The sequence below is a fragment of the Phaseolus vulgaris genome, chromosome 9, assembly GCF_000499845.2.
Source record: "Phaseolus vulgaris cultivar G19833 chromosome 9, P. vulgaris v2.0, whole genome shotgun sequence".
Classification (NCBI taxonomy): Eukaryota; Viridiplantae; Streptophyta; class Magnoliopsida; order Fabales; family Fabaceae; genus Phaseolus; species Phaseolus vulgaris.
Window position 1 is genome coordinate 33,026,775 of NC_023751.2, and position 18,654 is coordinate 33,045,428.

Sequence of the window (18,654 nt, forward strand, 5' to 3'; positions counted from 1 at the left end):
GAACTTTATATTGTAAATATTTGTATTTCTATAAGTCTTAATCATGTATTAGGAATGTTTTGAAAAACTCAAGCTTGTATAAAAATATGTAGAACCTGTATTATAATAGTTAGATGTATTGTTAGGATGTTAGAAATGTGCTTATTTATAATTCCGCACTTTTGAATCTAAACAATATTATTTTGATCAAAAACTAAAAATATCTTCATATTTTTACCACACTCGCCATATCAATGTGACAACCATATCATCCAAAATTTTCAAAAGGAATAATTAATCCTATGAAACTAACTCTACTACCAACTAAAATAAAAAGTTCAGAAACATATATTTGAATAAAGCTTATAAAACATTTTGAAATATGATGTATTTGAAAAGAGAAGAAAAATTTAACAATTTCAGGTGAAATTGTCTCTTAAAATTTAATACAAAATATTTTTAGGTCAAATTGGTAACTAAAGTAGCGAGGTTATACTAATTTATCTTGAATAAATCATAATTAAATTTTTTTATTAATTTAATATAAAAGTAAAATAAAATATGATACAATAAAATAATAATATACTTTGATCTTAATAATAAAATAAATATTATTATTGTGTTAATTCAAATTATTTTTAAATTATAAAAATTTATATAATAATTAATTATAATTCTTATTCAGATATTTATTAGTATTTTTAATATTTGAATAATAATAATTTTATTTATTTTCATATTTATAATTCATAATACACTTAAAGTTTACATGTCAAACTTATTATAAATATGATAGAGAAAACATAACTTTATTTTATATTATTTCTACTTAAACCAACTGGAATGTACTATTCCAACATAATATATGGTATCTTCTAGCTGATAAAAAAAATATTGATCGATTTTTTCTGGGACATTCTTTTAAGAAATATTCAACTTATTTTTTTTTACTTATGAACTTCTAAATATATATGTTTTGTACTTATTATGCAGAAGTCATATATTTATTATGAATTGTTCTCTATCACACATTTTAAACTCTCAACCTTTTTTTTTGTCATTTATTATTAATAACATTAGTTATTTTTGTCATTTATTATTAATAACATTAGTTAAAAACTTGTTTTAATTTTATGAATGACATGGTCAAAAATTAAAAAGTTAAAATCCAATAATCTAATAATTTATTTAATGATGTATAAAGCTATAAAAATGGGTGTTGCTTAAACTAAACCTATAAACCTAAATCACAAAAGTATGGATTGGGATATGGTGATTGATTTTTTTGACTTTCTGATAAAATCAATTTTAATAACTCTAGGTGTAATTATTGTTTTCAGAGTTAATGTCACTAGTGCAATGTATAAACAAATGTGATTTATTTAGTGCGGTTTTGCGTTCAAACACGCTTTTATAAAAAATGTAGTGTCATTGTTGTAATTAAGTTCATTTACAAGTGTGGCTATTAGTAAAGCCGCATTTGTAAATCAAACGTTTGAATTTACAAGAGCGGTTATTTGTACAGCGTCACTTATGTTTTAATACTCTCCTTTTTCTTATGCTTCGTTTCTCTTATGTGCTTCATCCATTAACTGTGTTTCCTCTTTTCTTCATCTCTTCTTTGCATTGTCTTCGTGCCATTGGTAAGCATTGTCTTCCTCTCTTCTTCTTCACCATTGATTTTTGTATGTTTTGCATTTCTCTTATGTTTTGTCTTATGTTATTGCTAAGGTCATGCTTGGGAAGGTTTTTGTTTGCACTTTCTGTTGTGCCTTCCTCGTCGTTGTTGCCGCCTTGCTCCGTCATATATTTGCGTTTCATTAGAGAATTTTTATTTGCATATTTTGGACTTCCATTGGGATGAAATACTAAAATGTATAATATGGATGCACCAAGAGATCAAAAGAAATGCTAAAATAATGACCATGTTATTCGGAAAAGATCAAAGTTGATAACTTTGATTAAAAACTCAATCAACAACGAAAAAGAAAATAAACCCTAAATGCCTCTCGTAAATGCGATTTATAAATGCGACTATTACGAATGCGACTATATATATAGCCGCATTCTTATCTATTCCATTTACAAATGCATGTTCATCAAATGCGGTTATATAGCCGCCCTTATAAATGTAAAATAGTTGCACTCGTTTTGTTTTTCTGCACCAATGTGTATTTATAACACTCACAATAAATAATAAGAAGAAGAATAATTAATAGATGAAATTGATAATTATAGTTTTAAAAAATAATTTACCTATTCTTCCTAGAATATGTAATTATATTATAATTGTCTTTAAGGCTATAGGTAAGATGGTAATAAGATAATAAAATATAAAATAAAATTATGATATGTTATCTACTCAAGATAATATGTTATTGTATGTCCTCTCTTTTTAGCCACAAAATAAGTTATAGGTTTTAATTAAGTGAAACAAATTAATATTCCTCATTTAAAAATCACAATCATTAATCTTTTTCAAGTAAAATAAGTGTAATGTTTTGTAAGTATTTATGAAGATGTAGTTTTCAGGTCTTAAATAAATTTCTTATTATTTTAAAAATTCATTGAAAAAAGTTATGGCATGAAAATATGGTCCAACCATATTCCTGAATACTATCACCTATCACAAGGCATTTGGTTAGACCTAATAACCTTTCTATTATAAGGACACTTTAATACCACAACCTACATTTATAGGACCGACCCTACACTCGTAACCACTAACCCTCTACAACTATGTTTTATTTAGATTCAAAAATAGAAAGAAAAAAAAATAAGTGAAAATAAAACCTGTTTTAAGTAGAAAAGATAGAGAAAAATGATAAGAGAATATTTTTGTTATAATATTCTTTTATTTATTTATTTTATTATTTATATACTTCTATTATTATATTATTTATATTTAAATTTATGAGATAAGATTATATTGTATTATTCAACATAAATAAATAAATAAAAACGTAGTCAGTTATATAATAAAAATGTCAATTATTTTCTTATATTTTGTACAGACAAAACAAATGTGTGCTTTTTTTTAACTTTTGTTTAAAGAGGGTTGTATAGTGTCACATCACTGCTTTCCTTATCCTCTTTCTTCCATCAACGAAAGTAAATATACCCTTAATATTAATAATGATTAATTTGGATGATAGAATAAAAATAGAAAGTGAATTTGTGATTATTTGAAGAAGAAATGTGTATAGATGTGGTTAGAAAATCTATATTAACTAAAAATAATAATATTTTATAATATGTAACTTAACTTTAAGTTGATTTTGTAAGATTGAGTTAGGTTGATATTATATTAAAAATTAGACTTTAAATTTAATTGAATTTTATGAAATCGACTTTTGTCAAAGTTGACTTAATGATAGACGGTATGTCATATGTGGATTAGGACTTTCAATTATAATAACTCTACTATAGTATCAAAATCTTCATGTTCAGCATTCCATCCTAAAAACATTGGGTATATTTAGAATCCATCCTAAAAACATTGGGTATATTTAGAATTAAAATAACACATGTACTTCCAACCTTAGACAAAGTTCATAGGAATTAAGTCAATCGTTTAAGAATCAAAGTAAGATGTTCCATGTGAATGGTATTCCTTCTTGAACTAGATTCACTGAGAAACAAAAATGTGAACAAGAAGATCATCCAAAAGCCTAAAGTTTTTGCTCATTATCAAGTTCTTATCATGCCACCTGTTATTGAATCATTTATAAATATATAATCTCACGTACGAATTGGTAGTTTCAACGTGACGATGTGTGTTGGAGATCTCACATGGATTAAAAATAAAAACATTTTATAGTATATAAATGAGTAGAAACTTCACTTTATAAGATGATTTTATACGATTGAGTTAAAAATAACACATTATAAATAAAGCATGTCTCTAATGCAAACACCATCACATGAGATACTAATATAACTTTTTGTGAGTTTTAATATAGCACAACTCTATAGGTCCTTTGTAAGATTTTTTATAATTTTTTAAATACAGATTTTATAAGAATCACACTTTAATACTTTTTCATTTAATTGTTGATAGAAGAGATATTTTAAGATGAAATAATATTTTTTTATTTATATAATCTTGATTATTATTTAAACCGAACGTCTTAAATTTTTTATCATATCTCTCATTAATTATGTATTACTCTTATTATCTTTAAAATATGTTAAAAAAATTAAGAAAATAAATTTACAAGATTATTAATTCTATCACGGTTTTGAATGTAAAAGAGTAAAATAAAAACAACACAATGAATTATATGCGAATACAATGAATTATGTGCAAACATAATTAATTATTTTTTTTTATTTTGTTGACCACATGCACTACAAAAATGTGTAGTTTCTTATATTATTTTTGTGTCTTTTGAAGGTAAACAAACATGATATTTCCTTCACTTAAGTCATTTATAATATAAGAATTGATTATTACATGAAGTTTTAATTTATTTGTCTGAATGTAAATGTATTATATTATTTATAAAAACATTTTTACAACTTTTATTTCAATGATTTTATTAGACCCAACTTTTATACTTTTTATTTCAATGATTTTATTAGACCCAACTTTTATACTTTTTATTTATTTTTTTATGAAAGAGGTACTTTCTTATAGAGAGGTCTTATAGATTTAGGTTTTAAAATCATGACTTGAATATAACTCTTGCATATTCTTAAAACTTACATATACAATATATGATGAAGTATTATTTTTAAAACATATGTAGACAATTTTTCCTATAAAATATTTAAAAAACGAAGAATAAAAATAAAATAACAAATAGCTCCTTTAAATCAATTTAGCTTATGTACATATTAAAAAGTAAATATTTAAAGAAATTAGTATTCCAATTTTTTGGTATTATTGAACCAATTCTCTTTAATTGTTTACTTACTTGCTTATCAACTTTCGATTATTGAAATCTTAAGCTTACTTCAGCTATTTTGAAAAATTAATTTGGACAAAGAAAGTCTTTTTTTTATTATTCTCTATATTCTTTATGGAATTGGAACTTGTTCCTTAATTTATAATTCATTACTTTTCGATATCATTCACTTTCGCATTTTCTTAGTAGACCATTTTTTATACTAACCATATATTTTTTTTACTTTTTCTTCATTTTCGGAAAATAAAACTACCTATTTTTACAACTAGAATTTACGTATGCAAAAAATAAAAAATAAAAAAATAAAAAATAATATATATATATATATATATATATATATATATATATATATATATATATACATCACGCTCAACATTAATAGTAGTCTTCTTTTATTATTTATATTAGATTTTTTATTCCAAAATTTAAAAACAGGAAATTCCAAATTGAACAAAAAAAATTGCGTTGCAACATACATGAAAAAGAGCATACAATTATGATTAAATTATGCATAACCTAACTAATTTGAAGTTATATAAAAATTAATTTTTTTATATTAAAAAGTGAATTTTAATTAGCTCAATCTTACAAAATTGATGTCAAGACTTATGAACACGTATGTCATAAGATTACATATTTATGAATAGTATGATAGTGGGTAAGATGAGTCCAATAAACTTTTTCATAAAAAAATTTATTCAAACATCTTTTTAAAATAAAACCATTAAGTAGTATATGATATATATCATTAAAAAAAATTCTATGATAAAAAAAAATAGTTGTTACAGTAGCTAAATTAAATATTATTTTAGAGACTAAAAATATTTTTTTTTTCTAAATTAGTTTCTATTATTGTTAAATAGCAACCAAAGTTTTTGCTACCAAATTTATAATCTAAATAATTGGTAGTTAAAACCTTGGTAGCTAATTAGATACCAATTTAGAAACTATTTAATAATAGAAACTAATTTAGAAACCAATTTTTTTTTTCTAAAATGATCTCTAATTTAATCACTATAACAACTAACTATTTTTTGTCTCTAAAATTGGTTTCTATTTCATGATTTTTTTGTAGTGAGATTTTAAAAATATAAAAAATGAAATATTTTTTTAAGTAAAATTAGTTTATGCACCATAAATTAATTTGTAATTTTTTTATATAATTACTTTAAAATTTAATTTTTTAATTTATGAAGAAAAAAAATATTTTATAAAATATTAATGTTAAGTTTTGAAAAATTTGTGCAAACATATATCAATTCATATACATTATAAAAGAAATATTATTTGAATTTAAAACACATGTGAGTGGTATGTGTGTATATTTTTGAATAGTTGTAAATGTGTATGTGGCATACACACAACGAGGACTACCAATAATAGAAGAATCAAAAGAATAGAAAACCTCGATAAAAGTTTTGAATGGAATGTTATTGGGAAGAAGAAAGAATCACAATGAATACAAAAAAACTAACTACAAAATCAACAAAAATAGTTATCTTTATATCCAACTATTTTCTAATAACTTACTAAAAATGGTAAGTTAATTACTAACTAATTCTCTCTTATGACATCTCCTAAAAAGGATTTGGTGACAAACAAATTTCATATCATTGTCATCTCTTTAAAAATTTGTAATAGTACTCTTAGTTGGGATCTTCTTGTATGTGATGCTTCCATTTTACCAACACATTTATCACTTGAAACCAAGTTATGTTCTCTATATTTATATTCTCAGTAAGTTAATAAAACTTAAAGTTTAGTTTCAAATTTTTTTGTGTGTGTGTGTTGGTTTTCTTAAAAAAAATGTTTGATAGTTTTTTACCATCTTAGTTAATGTGAAAAATAGTAGGAAAGGTTCAATTATGTAATGAAAATACTACAAGAAAATTATTAAATAAAAATCAATTTTTGAGACAAAAAATAATTAATTGCTATATTGACTAAATTAGAAAATATTTTAGAGACTAAAAACTTGGTTTCAAAATTAGTTTCTAATTTTGGTAAATAGTTTCTAAATTGGTATTTAATTAGCTATCAAGGTTTTAATTACCAATTGTTTACATTCTAAATTTGGTAGCAAAAACTTTGGTAGCTAATTAGATACCAATTTAGAAACTATTTATCAATAATAGAAACTAATTTGGAACCCAATAAATTTTTTAATCTCTAAAATTATTTATAATTTAGTTAATATAATAACTAATTATTTTTTATTTTTAAAATTGGTTTTTATTCAATGATTTTATTGTAATTAACAATTTGTAGTATTTTGAAATAGCAGAGCTTGATGAAAATAGTAATACAATGTTTTAAATTTATAGACTCATTGTTAAGATGTTTTCATAAGATCAATATTTTATTAAAACAATCAAATACAATTTTATGTTGATAGGTGCACTGGCAAGATATTTTTACAAATATAATTCCTCATACTTTCTTTCTTTAGAGTTAGATAGCATATAAATGGCATGCACGCTAATAAAGTTGAGAGTAAATAAATATTTACATTTTAATGTTTTTACAATGGTTAGTTTTAAACTCAAATAATGTTGCATTTTTAATCAATTTAATTAAGTTTCATTAGATAAACTATCACTGTAAATACAAAGTGAGTATTCTTTATATCTTACATTTTTGGGTAAATTAAAAATTGTTTGGACAACAACCATTATTAGTTAAGATTGAGTATTATTTGGAATGTAGTCACTCCTAATTAAGACTGTTCCCGTATGCCAATACAGTTCCACATCGTTCAGGAATCGAGGCCAAGGGCAGTTTATATACTCCCTCCTCCTTTCACCCTTCGAGGCGCCTTTTAAGGACAAAACCGTGACGGAGCACCGACCTCCAAAGCAGACAATACCTCGAATGCGGTGATTGACCCTAGCGATGCTGCCCAACGACTTGAGGTCGGAACAAAGACTAAGTGTGAAAATATGTAAAAAAACACAAGAGATGATTTGAATTATGTTTTAAAAACTTTAAAAACTTTTTGCAAAGTTTTGACAAAGTTAAAAGTTGAACAAATGCCTTATCAAGTGAATTTGTTAAAAATTGTATATGATGAAACGTCATTAAATGCAACTTTAATAGGACATAGACATTATCTACAAAGACTTTTTAAAAGACTTTTTCACAAGTTTCTCCTTACATTAGTTACAAATAAATAATATGCAATATAAATATAACAAAAGATTAAGGAGAAAAATGATTTATTCTTAATATTTTTATATTGACTCATTTTGTAAATGGCAGATTAAGTCTAATTTTTTTTATCAACTTGATCAAGTTTCACTAAGCAAATTAATATTCCAAATATACAAGTGAGTGTTCTTTGAACTTCAGTCACTCTTGACTAAAACAACCTGAATAATATTACACATAATCACTCTTAACTAAAATATCAAGTATTATTTGAAATGTAACAACTCTTGACTCAAATTACTATTATATTTTAGTCTAGTTCTTTTATGAATAAAAAAAGAAAAAATTATTAATTTGTATAAACAAATTGTTTAATACTATATAAAATATTCAAGAAACGAGTATGTAATATACAAGGAAACTATTCATCATAATATAACATTGCATTATCATATCATAAAAATAAAAATAGCACAAACCACTACTAGAAAATCATTAAATAAAAACTAATTTTAGAGACAAAAAATAATTAGTTGATATATTAACTAAATTATATACTATTTTAAAGACTAAACAAATTATTGATATCTTATTAATAGATAATTTCTAAATTGGTATCTAATTAGCTATCAAGGTCTTAACTTACCAACTATTTAAATTTTAAAGTTGATAGCTAAAACTTTTGTAGCTAATTAGATACCAATTTATAAACTATTTATCAATAATAAAAACTAATTTCGATATCAATACTTTTTTTAGTTTCTAAAATAATATAACATAACAACTTTTTTTTTGTCTCTAAAATTAATTTTTAATTATTAATTTTTTAATGAAATATAATATATATATATATACACACAAAACAAAACTACAAAATCAATCTAAATCAAATAAAAAATTTGATTTAGTTTGATTCAAATTAATTTATATTAAACTTTATCAAACCAAACTACATGTAACTATTACAAATAATTCAAATATTTTTTTTTAAAGCCTACCACAAGCATTTATAATACAACATTTAATATTAGAATTCTCACTCACTCATTAACTGATTAAGACATATAAAGAAATAAGTTTGATATTTATTGTCTAGATAATTTGTCCAAAGAAAAAAAAAAACTAAAATAAACTTTTCTTCTTGAACAAGAAAATTATTTATAATTTTATAAAAATTAAAATAACCAAGAAATAAATTGACTATAGTGCGAAGCCATAAATTAAAAAATAACAAACAAAACAACAAAATAATTTTGAATAGAAAATATTACATGCTTTATAGATACTAAAGTCACACTTACAATACAACCACGTAAGTTCTCCCATCAACTTGCATTCACTAAGGTTTGAAGGTGTCCAATAGTCAATTATCAAACGCTTATTTAACTTCTCTACATATTATAAACCTAACTTCATAAATATTTGTAGTGAAAAAGTTTATTTTTTAAATGGTGTATTAAATATTTTTTAAAACCTTAAATACATACCATATGACTATTTTTTTTCAATATAATTTTTTATACCCAAAATAAAAGAAGAACATTGTGTTTAAATGGAGAAAACATATTAAATTAAAAATTATACTAATTAGGTATAATTTTTTTTTTGATAGGTTGTAGTAAGTTGTTAGTGCCTCCAAATTTACATAAAAAAAGCATACATAACTGTTTTTTATGGGTCGGAGGTATTTATGTTGCTAATTGTACATGTTGTCACTTATGGTACTCTATTCGATCATGAATAACTAGAACGAATACTTGTAATTAGGATTCAATATATGATAAATGAAAGTAATAAATATTATTTAATAACACGTACGTTTATTTTAGATGTAGTGCATATTTATAGGATTCTAATGAACCATTGATTATAACCTGTATTAAGGTAGACCGCAAAGTTAATCTCATTTTATACCTATGATGATGTTAATTGTACCATTCAAAATATTAATTACTGATTCCTTAATAATCGGACTCTCTCATATCATTCGTGTAAGATCAATCTAAGTAAATATTCGACCACGTCAGCAGGTGGTGTCATTACAACATTAGCTATGTATCATTCATGCATCTACAATAATTATGCTTTTTTTTAGAGGAAGTAGAATGAAATAGGTGGTTATTTGTGTTTTTTGTTTGATGTTAATTTAGAGAAAAACAAAAATAAAAAATGGACCCACAGTTTTTAGGTTGAGATAGTTTGTGTGAATGTGTTTTTGTTTGCAGAGAGAGTACACAGAGTTGGTTGGTTGGTTTCACAACTTTCCGTTAATACTGTGTGCGTTAGAGCGGCTTCATTTCACTTTCTTACTCTCTCCTACTTTTTATCTTTATTATTTATTCATTTATTTATCTTTTTTTTTATATATTTTTTTATCTTTATACTTACCCTGCTATCAATGGTTTCTTGGGTTTTCATTTTTTATTCATTCAATTATTTTATAATTTAGTCATTATGGACTTTTAATATAAAAGAGTTTTATACTGTTAACTGGTCAAAGTACTTGCTACCATAACTTTTGAAATTATTATTAATTATAAAAATTAACTAGTCTATCACAAATGTATTATATATTCATATTTAGATAATAGAATATTACTCACATGTGAAAGATAAATACTTTGCATCAATAACATAATTACTCTTTTATCTGATTATTTTTTTCAATTCAAATGCGCATTAAATTATAATTAAACATTTATTTGATGATTTATTTAGTCTTTATAGGTATGCAATTTTAATCTATTGATTCCTAATAGATATTGCATACTATTTTAATATCTTTTAATTCTTATATTATCACATTAAAAATTTATTTTTTATTTCTAGGTTCATAGAAAAAAAGGGAATTTGATAATATTTTTTAAAGAAAGAAAAAAAACTGTTATAATAAAAGGAGTGGAAGAGTTGAAGAAGCAAAGGCACCTTTGAAAGAAGTATCTTAACCTCTCTCTTTCTCTCTGTCATATGCAAGGTATATATTTTTTTTGTAGGCTATAATATATATTTTTTCTCTAAAATAATAAAAATGGTTTTGGTTTTAGTAGAATAATAAAGGGAATTAAATAGAATATTTTGAAAAGTATTGGGATTTTACTTTTTGTTGAGGAGATATATCTTTCCCATTATTTCTTTTTATTGATTATTAATTTGATAGTTTTGTTTCCCAGTCCACCTGTCAAAATAAATTAAAGAGATTTACTCAGTCAATTGTTGTTTCTGTTTCTCCTTTTAATTTTGTTTTGTCTTCATTTTGTGGGAACTGTTTGAATTTTTGAGCATTTCATATGATTCCAAGATTCATAGGATTTTGTACTGTTTTAAATTTGTAGGTAATTGTTAGGGGGTTTCACAGAAATTTGCATACACATGCAAATTGAATTTGCATTTAGGTTTTCTTCACTGTGTTGATCTCTGAAGGAATTTATAGTTTAATTCATTTGTACGCAATCACAACGTGAAAGGAACCCAACTATCATTTGCTGCATTGGGTGAGTATTTTGATGTTCTGCATTTGTTCTTCCTTTTTCCCCTCTTAATTTTCTTTATTAATTCTTTTTACTGTTTTTAACGTTTTTTTTTTCTGACAGTTAGTTTGCTTGTAGAGAAGTAGAAAACTGTTTCTGGGTTATCCCCTTGATCTTTTGTGAACTCTAATGAAAAAGGGGTATCTGGTTTTTGTTGCAGGCATTATTATTCAATTGGTCTTTTCATATCATAATATTGCACTCAATGGAGCAGTTGAAATTGGCTACAAATTCTGACGCCAAAGAGGTTAAATTTTCAAACCCTAGCAATGTATCACACATCTTTTTTATTTTCTGAAGCCTGTTTGGAATATTATATTATCTTGCGTGTCTGTTCGAATCTTCTATTCTGTTTTTACGGATCACAATTGCTGGTGATCTTATTCTTGATTTTTCTTCTTCTTTTCTTATTCTGCTCATAACATTGTTTGTTCACTTGTGAGAGCTATTGTTGTTCAACACTTGCAGTTTAGTTGATGAGCTAACTTCTGCTGCTCAGAAGGATGATTTAAATTGTTAATTTCCTTCCGTAATTGCTTAACTTTTTTTCTGTACCCTGACTTTTTTTCTATATGGTTCCTTTCTTTCACGGGGTTTGGGAAGATTAGGAAGTTTTCATCAAATGGTGATGACTAGTACTGCCTCTGTTTAGCTTTTTGGAATTGCATACACCAGTGTGGCATTGGTTATTTTTATCTCTGACATTAAACTGTTACACCTGATTGTACCAATTTCTTTGGCAATATTTGGCTTGTAACATTATTAGTTATATTTTGCTTGAATTCATTGTTTACCTTGATTACTTTTAGTGGGGCTGCTAGTTTTATCAACTTTATCAATCATATTTTTCAGGATAACCCTTTGGGGAGCAAGCCAAAAAATAGCAATGCACTTGAGTCTTCTGACAGTCTGAGAAATAGAAAGGTATGCAATAAGGTCCTACATTGTGAGAACGAATAATGCTTTGACGGTCCATGAACAATACTTTGTATTTTCCTTGGCATTCTTTTGAGCTATCTATACTTGTCTAGTTAACCACGAGGTGAGTCTAACTTCAATAATCCGATACCGATCTTATTGAAAGTGTTATGGAATATCAATTAAGTCAAGTCAACCACTAAATTCAGTTTTTCTAACATATTTCTTTTAGTATCGAAGAAAATAGTGCAATGAAAACCTACTATTAATGACTATGTATAAGAGAGTGAGTGAGAGAGATTTGTTTTTCTTTTTTATTCATAAATTGGATTTTTGTTGCATGTTGCAGGTATCAGCTCGATGGGATCCAGTAGGAGCATGTCGGCCTATAATTGAAGAAGCACCTGTTTTTTATCCGACTCTCGAAGTACTTGTTACTATTAGAGCCATCTTCATATTTGTGGTATACTAATATTGTATTTTGAGTAATTTGATTTCTTATTATTACTCTTTTGAATTAGGAATTTGAAGACACACTCAGTTACATAGCAAAGATACGACCCCTAGCTGAACCCCATGGCATATGTAGAATTGTTCCTCCAGCTTGCTGGGTTCCACCCTGTCCTCTTAAGGAGAAAGATCTATGGGAAAATGCTGAATTTCCCACCCGCATTCAGCAAATTGATTTGCTTCAAAATAGGGAACCTATGAGGAAAAAGTGCAGGGGAAGGAAGCGAAAACGTAGAAGGCTCTCCAAAACAGGCACATGTAGGAGGAAGCCTGCCAATGCAGCTTCTCAAGCTAAGAATGCGTCTGATTCTGAGGAGAAATTTGGGTTCCAATCAGGATCGGACTTCACGCTTAAAGACTTTCAGCATTACGCTGATTATTTTAAGGAATGCTATTTTGGGTTGAAAGATGCCGATAGAGACAGAACAGTTAGTGACAGTAATCATCAGAAGAGATGGGAGCCCTCTGAGGAAGAAATTGAAGGTGAATACTGGCGAATTGTTGGGCAACCAAGTGATGAGGTTGAGGTATTAATCATGGTCTATTGACTACTATATTAGTCTTTATTGCTACAGAACTGTGCAAACAGTATATATGTTACTGTGTGATATTGTTTTGTAGGTGTATTATGGAGCTGACTTGGAAACTGGAGCACTTGGAAGTGGTTTTCCTAAGGCATCATCCATAACTACGAGTGACTCAGCTCAATATGCCCTGTCTGGTTGGAATCTGAACAATTTCCCACGACTGCCAGGTTCTGTACTAAGCTATGAAGGAAGTGACATATCAGGAGTTCTAGTGCCGTGGCTGTATGTTGGCATGTGTTTTTCATCATTTTGCTGGGTAAGTGGTGAGAAGTTTTTTCCAACTCTGAATTTATGAATAAGGTGAAGTGTTAAGACATGAGTTGGAATATTGCCAATTTTTTGTCATGACATGACGTGAAAAGTTTAAGTTATTTTTCATGAAAGTTTGCTTAAATTTTTAACATCTTTTATTTAGTTTAGATCACTTCTCATTTAGTTATAGGTGACCAAATAAATAAGTAAAAGTAATAGAGAATGAAGTGGGTTGCTACATGCTGCTTCTTCTTCATTAAATAATTTAATTTAATAGAATACTAAGAATGTTTACCCTTGCAATATTTTGAATTCTACTTATGTTGATATATTTGATATTTGAACTATAAATCTAATAACCTGTCTTGATCTTGAATTTTGCATTTCTTTCCTTTTAAATCCTAACTGTTTCCTTGAAAGATAACACATTATGGTCTTTTCCTGCTTCTTGGAACAGCATGTTGAGGACCATCACCTTTACTCACTAAACTATTTGCACTGGGGTGACCCTAAAGTATGGTATGGAGTACCTGGAAGCCAGGCATCAGCCTTGGAAAATGCAATGAGGAACCACTTGCCTGATTTATTTGAGGAACAACCAAATCTACTAAATGAACTGGTATAATATACTGCCTGTACTTTCTTTGTTGCATTCACTCATTGACTGTTGTATGTTAAGTTATTGGACCTTACTGTTTCTATGGAGAAAAAATATATCTTAATGTTGTGCATTTTAGTGGTATGCTCATGTGTACTATGTATAGTAACAAAGTAAAGTACAATGGGAGTCAGTCTTGAATGCAAATCAAATCCCTAATTATAATAACAGCCATCATACAGCTATAAGATGTGCTGTTATTGGACCTTACTGTTTGGGAAAGTACTGGGATTCTAATGGTTTTGATTTTCGTCTTTGAGCAGGTTACCCAGTTTTCTCCTTCTATTCTTAAATCTGAGGGAGTGCCTGTGTATCGCACAGTTCAGCATTCTGGGGAATTTGTTATTACGTTTCCAAGGGCATATCATTCTGGCTTCAATTGTGGCTTCAATTGTGCTGAGGCAGTGAATGTGGCTCCTATTGATTGGTTAATGCATGGACAGAATGCTGTCGAGCTTTACAGTTTACAATGCCGTAAGACATCATTGTCCCATGACAAGCTGTTATTTGGATCAGCACTGGAAGCTGTACGGGCCATTACAGAGCTAGCTCTTGGAAATGAATCTCCAAAAAATTTGAAATGGAAAAGTGTCTGTGGGAAAGATGGAGATCTTACGAAGGCAGTTAAGGTAATGATTCTCTCACCCTCACTCCACTCGATCATACCACTTCCACAAATGCTGAAAGCTCCATAAAGTTTGGTTTATTTTACAGTTTTTGCTACCATGCAAATATTTTATCCTGTACTTATTTTCTCTGTTACCTTATTGTGATAGGCAAGGATAAAGATGGAAGATGAAAGGCTAGATTGTCTTCCAACAAATCTTAAGTTGCTCAAGATGAATAGTGACTTTGATTTGCACACAGAAAGAGAATGTTTCTCTTGCTTCTATGACTTGCACCTATCTGCCGTGGGTTGTGAGTGCTCTCCTGACAGATATTCTTGTCTTAAGCATGCTAATTTGTTCTGCTCATGTGGAATGGAGAAAAAAATTGTTCTGCTACGATATACTAGAAATGAGCTAACTAAACTGCTTGAAGCATTAGAAGGAGAATCACATGCTATTAAGGTGTGGGCAAATAAAAACTGCGGAATGGTTTCTGCCAATGTCAGTGAGGTTTGCGTAGATAAATCAAACGTTGAGAAAGATATCTACAAAACCAATAATTGTGAAGAAATGGATAGCTTATCTGGCTGTGAAAGAACCAAGGATAGGTCAAATTTAAACACATCATGTAGTCCTAATAGTCATATTACTTCTGAGATAGTGCAGTCTGAGTCTCACCCTGTAACTTCTAGTGCAACATATGACAGTATAGATAGTCACAATGACAATAATAGTGATAAAAAGTCCGACACTGACAAGGAAGATAAAATGGATCAGGATGGCTATCTGGATTTGAATCTTGATATTTTCTCTGGTGAAAATGAAAATCATGTGCTGGATATTGCTGATAATCATCACAACCAAGGTGTTTCAGTAGAGCAAAAAGTATGCTGTTCAGAGGCCAAAAAGGAAGAAGACAGCATGGAACTTTGTGGGGAGGGTAACTTGTCAAACTCGTTTTCTGTTCTAAACAGAGATTTCTCGTCAAGTTCAAGGGGTGTTCACAATTATTGTACATTTGATGGTGGAAAAATTGAGCTGGATCTGCAAACAGATTCAGGGAAACTTCACAACAATCTATTTACAAAAGGAGCCATAGACACTGCAGATACTCCCATGGATTTGACAGATGAAAGCTGCTTGGTGCGAATGTTTAGTACTTCTGTCGAGCCTGTAAGTTTGGGATCTGTTGTTCATGGAAAGCTGTGGTGCAGTAAGCAGGCAATATATCCAAAGGGTATGTACGTATGTTCTTTTCTGGGTTATATTTTACCTTTGATTATTTATTTTTCTGTAAATTAACATGTCTACTTTATGGTATATACTTTTGAAGGATTCAAGAGTAGAGTTCTCTTCTTTAGCATTCTTGATCCAACGATAATCTGTAGCTATATTTCTGAAGTCATTGATGCTGGATTTCTTGGACCTCTTTTCAAGGTATCGTTGCTGACCTCTGTTTTAGTTTTGAAAACAAAATATATTTGCAAGGTACTGTTTTTTGGTAATATTAGAATCCATGTAGTTTACATTTTTAGATGCCCATTTCCATTTCCATATGCATTTTGCCCAATATTAATTAAAACACAAAGTTTCTTAGTCCCGAATGTAGATTCAACGTGAAGAATAATTTGATCTAGGAAGATTTCTTTTCCCTTATGTACTTTTCTTCATGAAATCATCTTGAAATATATTGTATGATTGCTTTATGTCTTGGTGGGATAATGTGGCTGCTAATTTTTCCATAATTAGATGTTAAATGAAGTGGCATCATTGTCTCAAATTATTGAATCTGATAAATAGTGACAATCTTTTGTTTCTTTAGGTTAAGAAACTCAATCACATTACTATATACCACTACTTAGTTAACTATATCCGAGTCTTTATGGTAGAATTTATTTGCATTTAAATGATTTCAATTGATGTGTATTTCTATCTTGTTCCATCAAATGTATTTCAGGTTACCATGGAAGAATATCCTAGTGAGGCTTTCACCGATATCTCATCAGATAATTGCTGGGAATCAGTTCTGAAGAGATTACATCATGAAATCAAGAGGCGGAGGAGTCTAGGTGAACTAGAACTTCCTACCTTAGAGCTCCTGAAAAGCATTAATGGTCATAGAATGTTTGGCTTCCTTTTACCATCTATTATTCAGGTAACATAAACAAATAAATCTTATATTTTAGCCCAACTTGAGCTACTAATATCTTTTATGTGTAGTTTATTATCTAATGTAAAACTAATTCCCATAATTTACCAAATTGTGTTGAACTAAATTAACAAGCTTAACTATGGCCAATTTTGTTGAATGATACCGAACTTATTTGGAGACAATTTGGTAAAACTTGACTCTTGTAGAATATTCCTCTGGAATTATGTTCTTGCTTCTGATGTTCTATTACATCTTGATACTTTCTCAGGCCATCGAAGTTCAAGATCCCTGTCATATGTGTGTAGAGTACTGGAATCACAAAGTTGCCCCTTCAGGCAGTGTTGTTGATAACTTCACCTACGGTTCCAGAAGCCCTTTCGGTAATACCAATACCAAAATTTTTGGTATCAATTTGATTAAGCATAGCTTCCTTGGAGACATGAAACCAATACTACAAAGGGCAACCCCTGATGAGTTAAGCACACTGCATAAGTTACTGAGCTCTGATGCAAGGTGCTGTGAGTGGAAATTGACATTAATGGCACTGATGGATGAGATCCGAAAAGCTTGTCAATGAAACATGAAGATCTCAATTCTTTCTGAGTCTGGATAGTTATATTTGATTTAGTCATTATAGTTAGATCCATTCTTTCAAAGAAAAGTTAAAGTGAAGAGTTTTTCTGGGTGAAGCGGAGATAAATTTTTGCTACTTGCCCTTCATCAGTGACCTATACACAGATGGAAAAATCCATTGACCCATTTCAGGTCAGCCATCAGCTGTAGCTGCATTTAGGTTTACATTATTTTCCTTTTCTCTAAAAGTTTCTGTATATACTTAGAAAAAAATGCTGGTGTTACAATAAATGATAGAAGGTGGGGAAAATTCATGGGGACATCTGATACTCAAATGCAATTGCTTCAGCTCAAAATTTTGAATGTATGATCTTAGTCTCAGGTAAAACGCAATGCGTACATAAATCCTTGCATCTTACTTAGAACATAAAGGGTTTTAATAAAAAAATCCCACAATTTAATGAGTGATAAATTGCCAAACGTCAAATAATCATTAATTATGTAACCATTTAAAAAATTGTGACCCAATTATTGTGAGCAGGAAATATATGTGGGATAAATATGATGAAAATAGATAGAGAAAATAGTTTTAGAAAAGATAATGTTGAATATATACAATAGCAACCAAATTTTGAGACAAAAATAAAAATAACTAATCACTAAATTAAATATTATTTTATAGATTAAAACATTATTTGTATTTAAAGTGATTTCGTATTTAAATTGATTTATATTATTAATGAAAAATTATAAAATGATTTCTAAATTAGTTATTAGTTTCTAGAAGAAGACTAATTTAAAATATAAAGTAGTAAGTAACTAAAAATGTGAAA

The 18,654-nt window shown here is 27.9% G+C and overlaps 1 protein-coding gene across 1 annotated transcript; it reads left to right on the forward strand.

Annotated features, from left to right (window-relative positions):
- Positions 1–10,924: 10,924 nt before the first annotated feature.
- LOC137821199 (lysine-specific demethylase JMJ18-like) lies at positions 10,925–18,141 on the forward strand. Its single transcript, XM_068625674.1, has 13 exons — positions 10,925–11,010; positions 11,369–11,527; positions 11,724–11,810; positions 12,416–12,487; positions 12,831–12,908; positions 13,003–13,518; positions 13,613–13,834; positions 14,288–14,449; positions 14,752–15,117; positions 15,265–16,333; positions 16,430–16,533; positions 17,054–17,251; positions 17,517–18,141. The coding sequence occupies exons 3-13, from the start codon at positions 11,769–11,771 to the stop codon at positions 17,823–17,825; spliced, it is 3,138 nt and encodes a 1,045-aa protein (XP_068481775.1). The 5' UTR covers positions 10,925–11,010; positions 11,369–11,527; positions 11,724–11,768; the 3' UTR covers positions 17,826–18,141.
- Positions 18,142–18,654: the final 513 nt, after the last annotated feature.

Excerpts from the sequence above, each read along its gene's own strand:
- LOC137821199 (XM_068625674.1), top strand. The coding sequence starts at position 11,769 with ATGGAGCAGTTGAAATTGGCTACAAATTCTGACGCCAAAGAG. Across the intron at positions 12,488-12,830 it reads ACAGTCTGAGAAATAGAAAG|GTATCAGCTCGATGGGATCC; the intron begins GTATGCAATAAG and ends TGCATGTTGCAG. Across the intron at positions 17,252-17,516 it reads TTTTACCATCTATTATTCAG|GCCATCGAAGTTCAAGATCC; the intron begins GTAACATAAACA and ends ATACTTTCTCAG.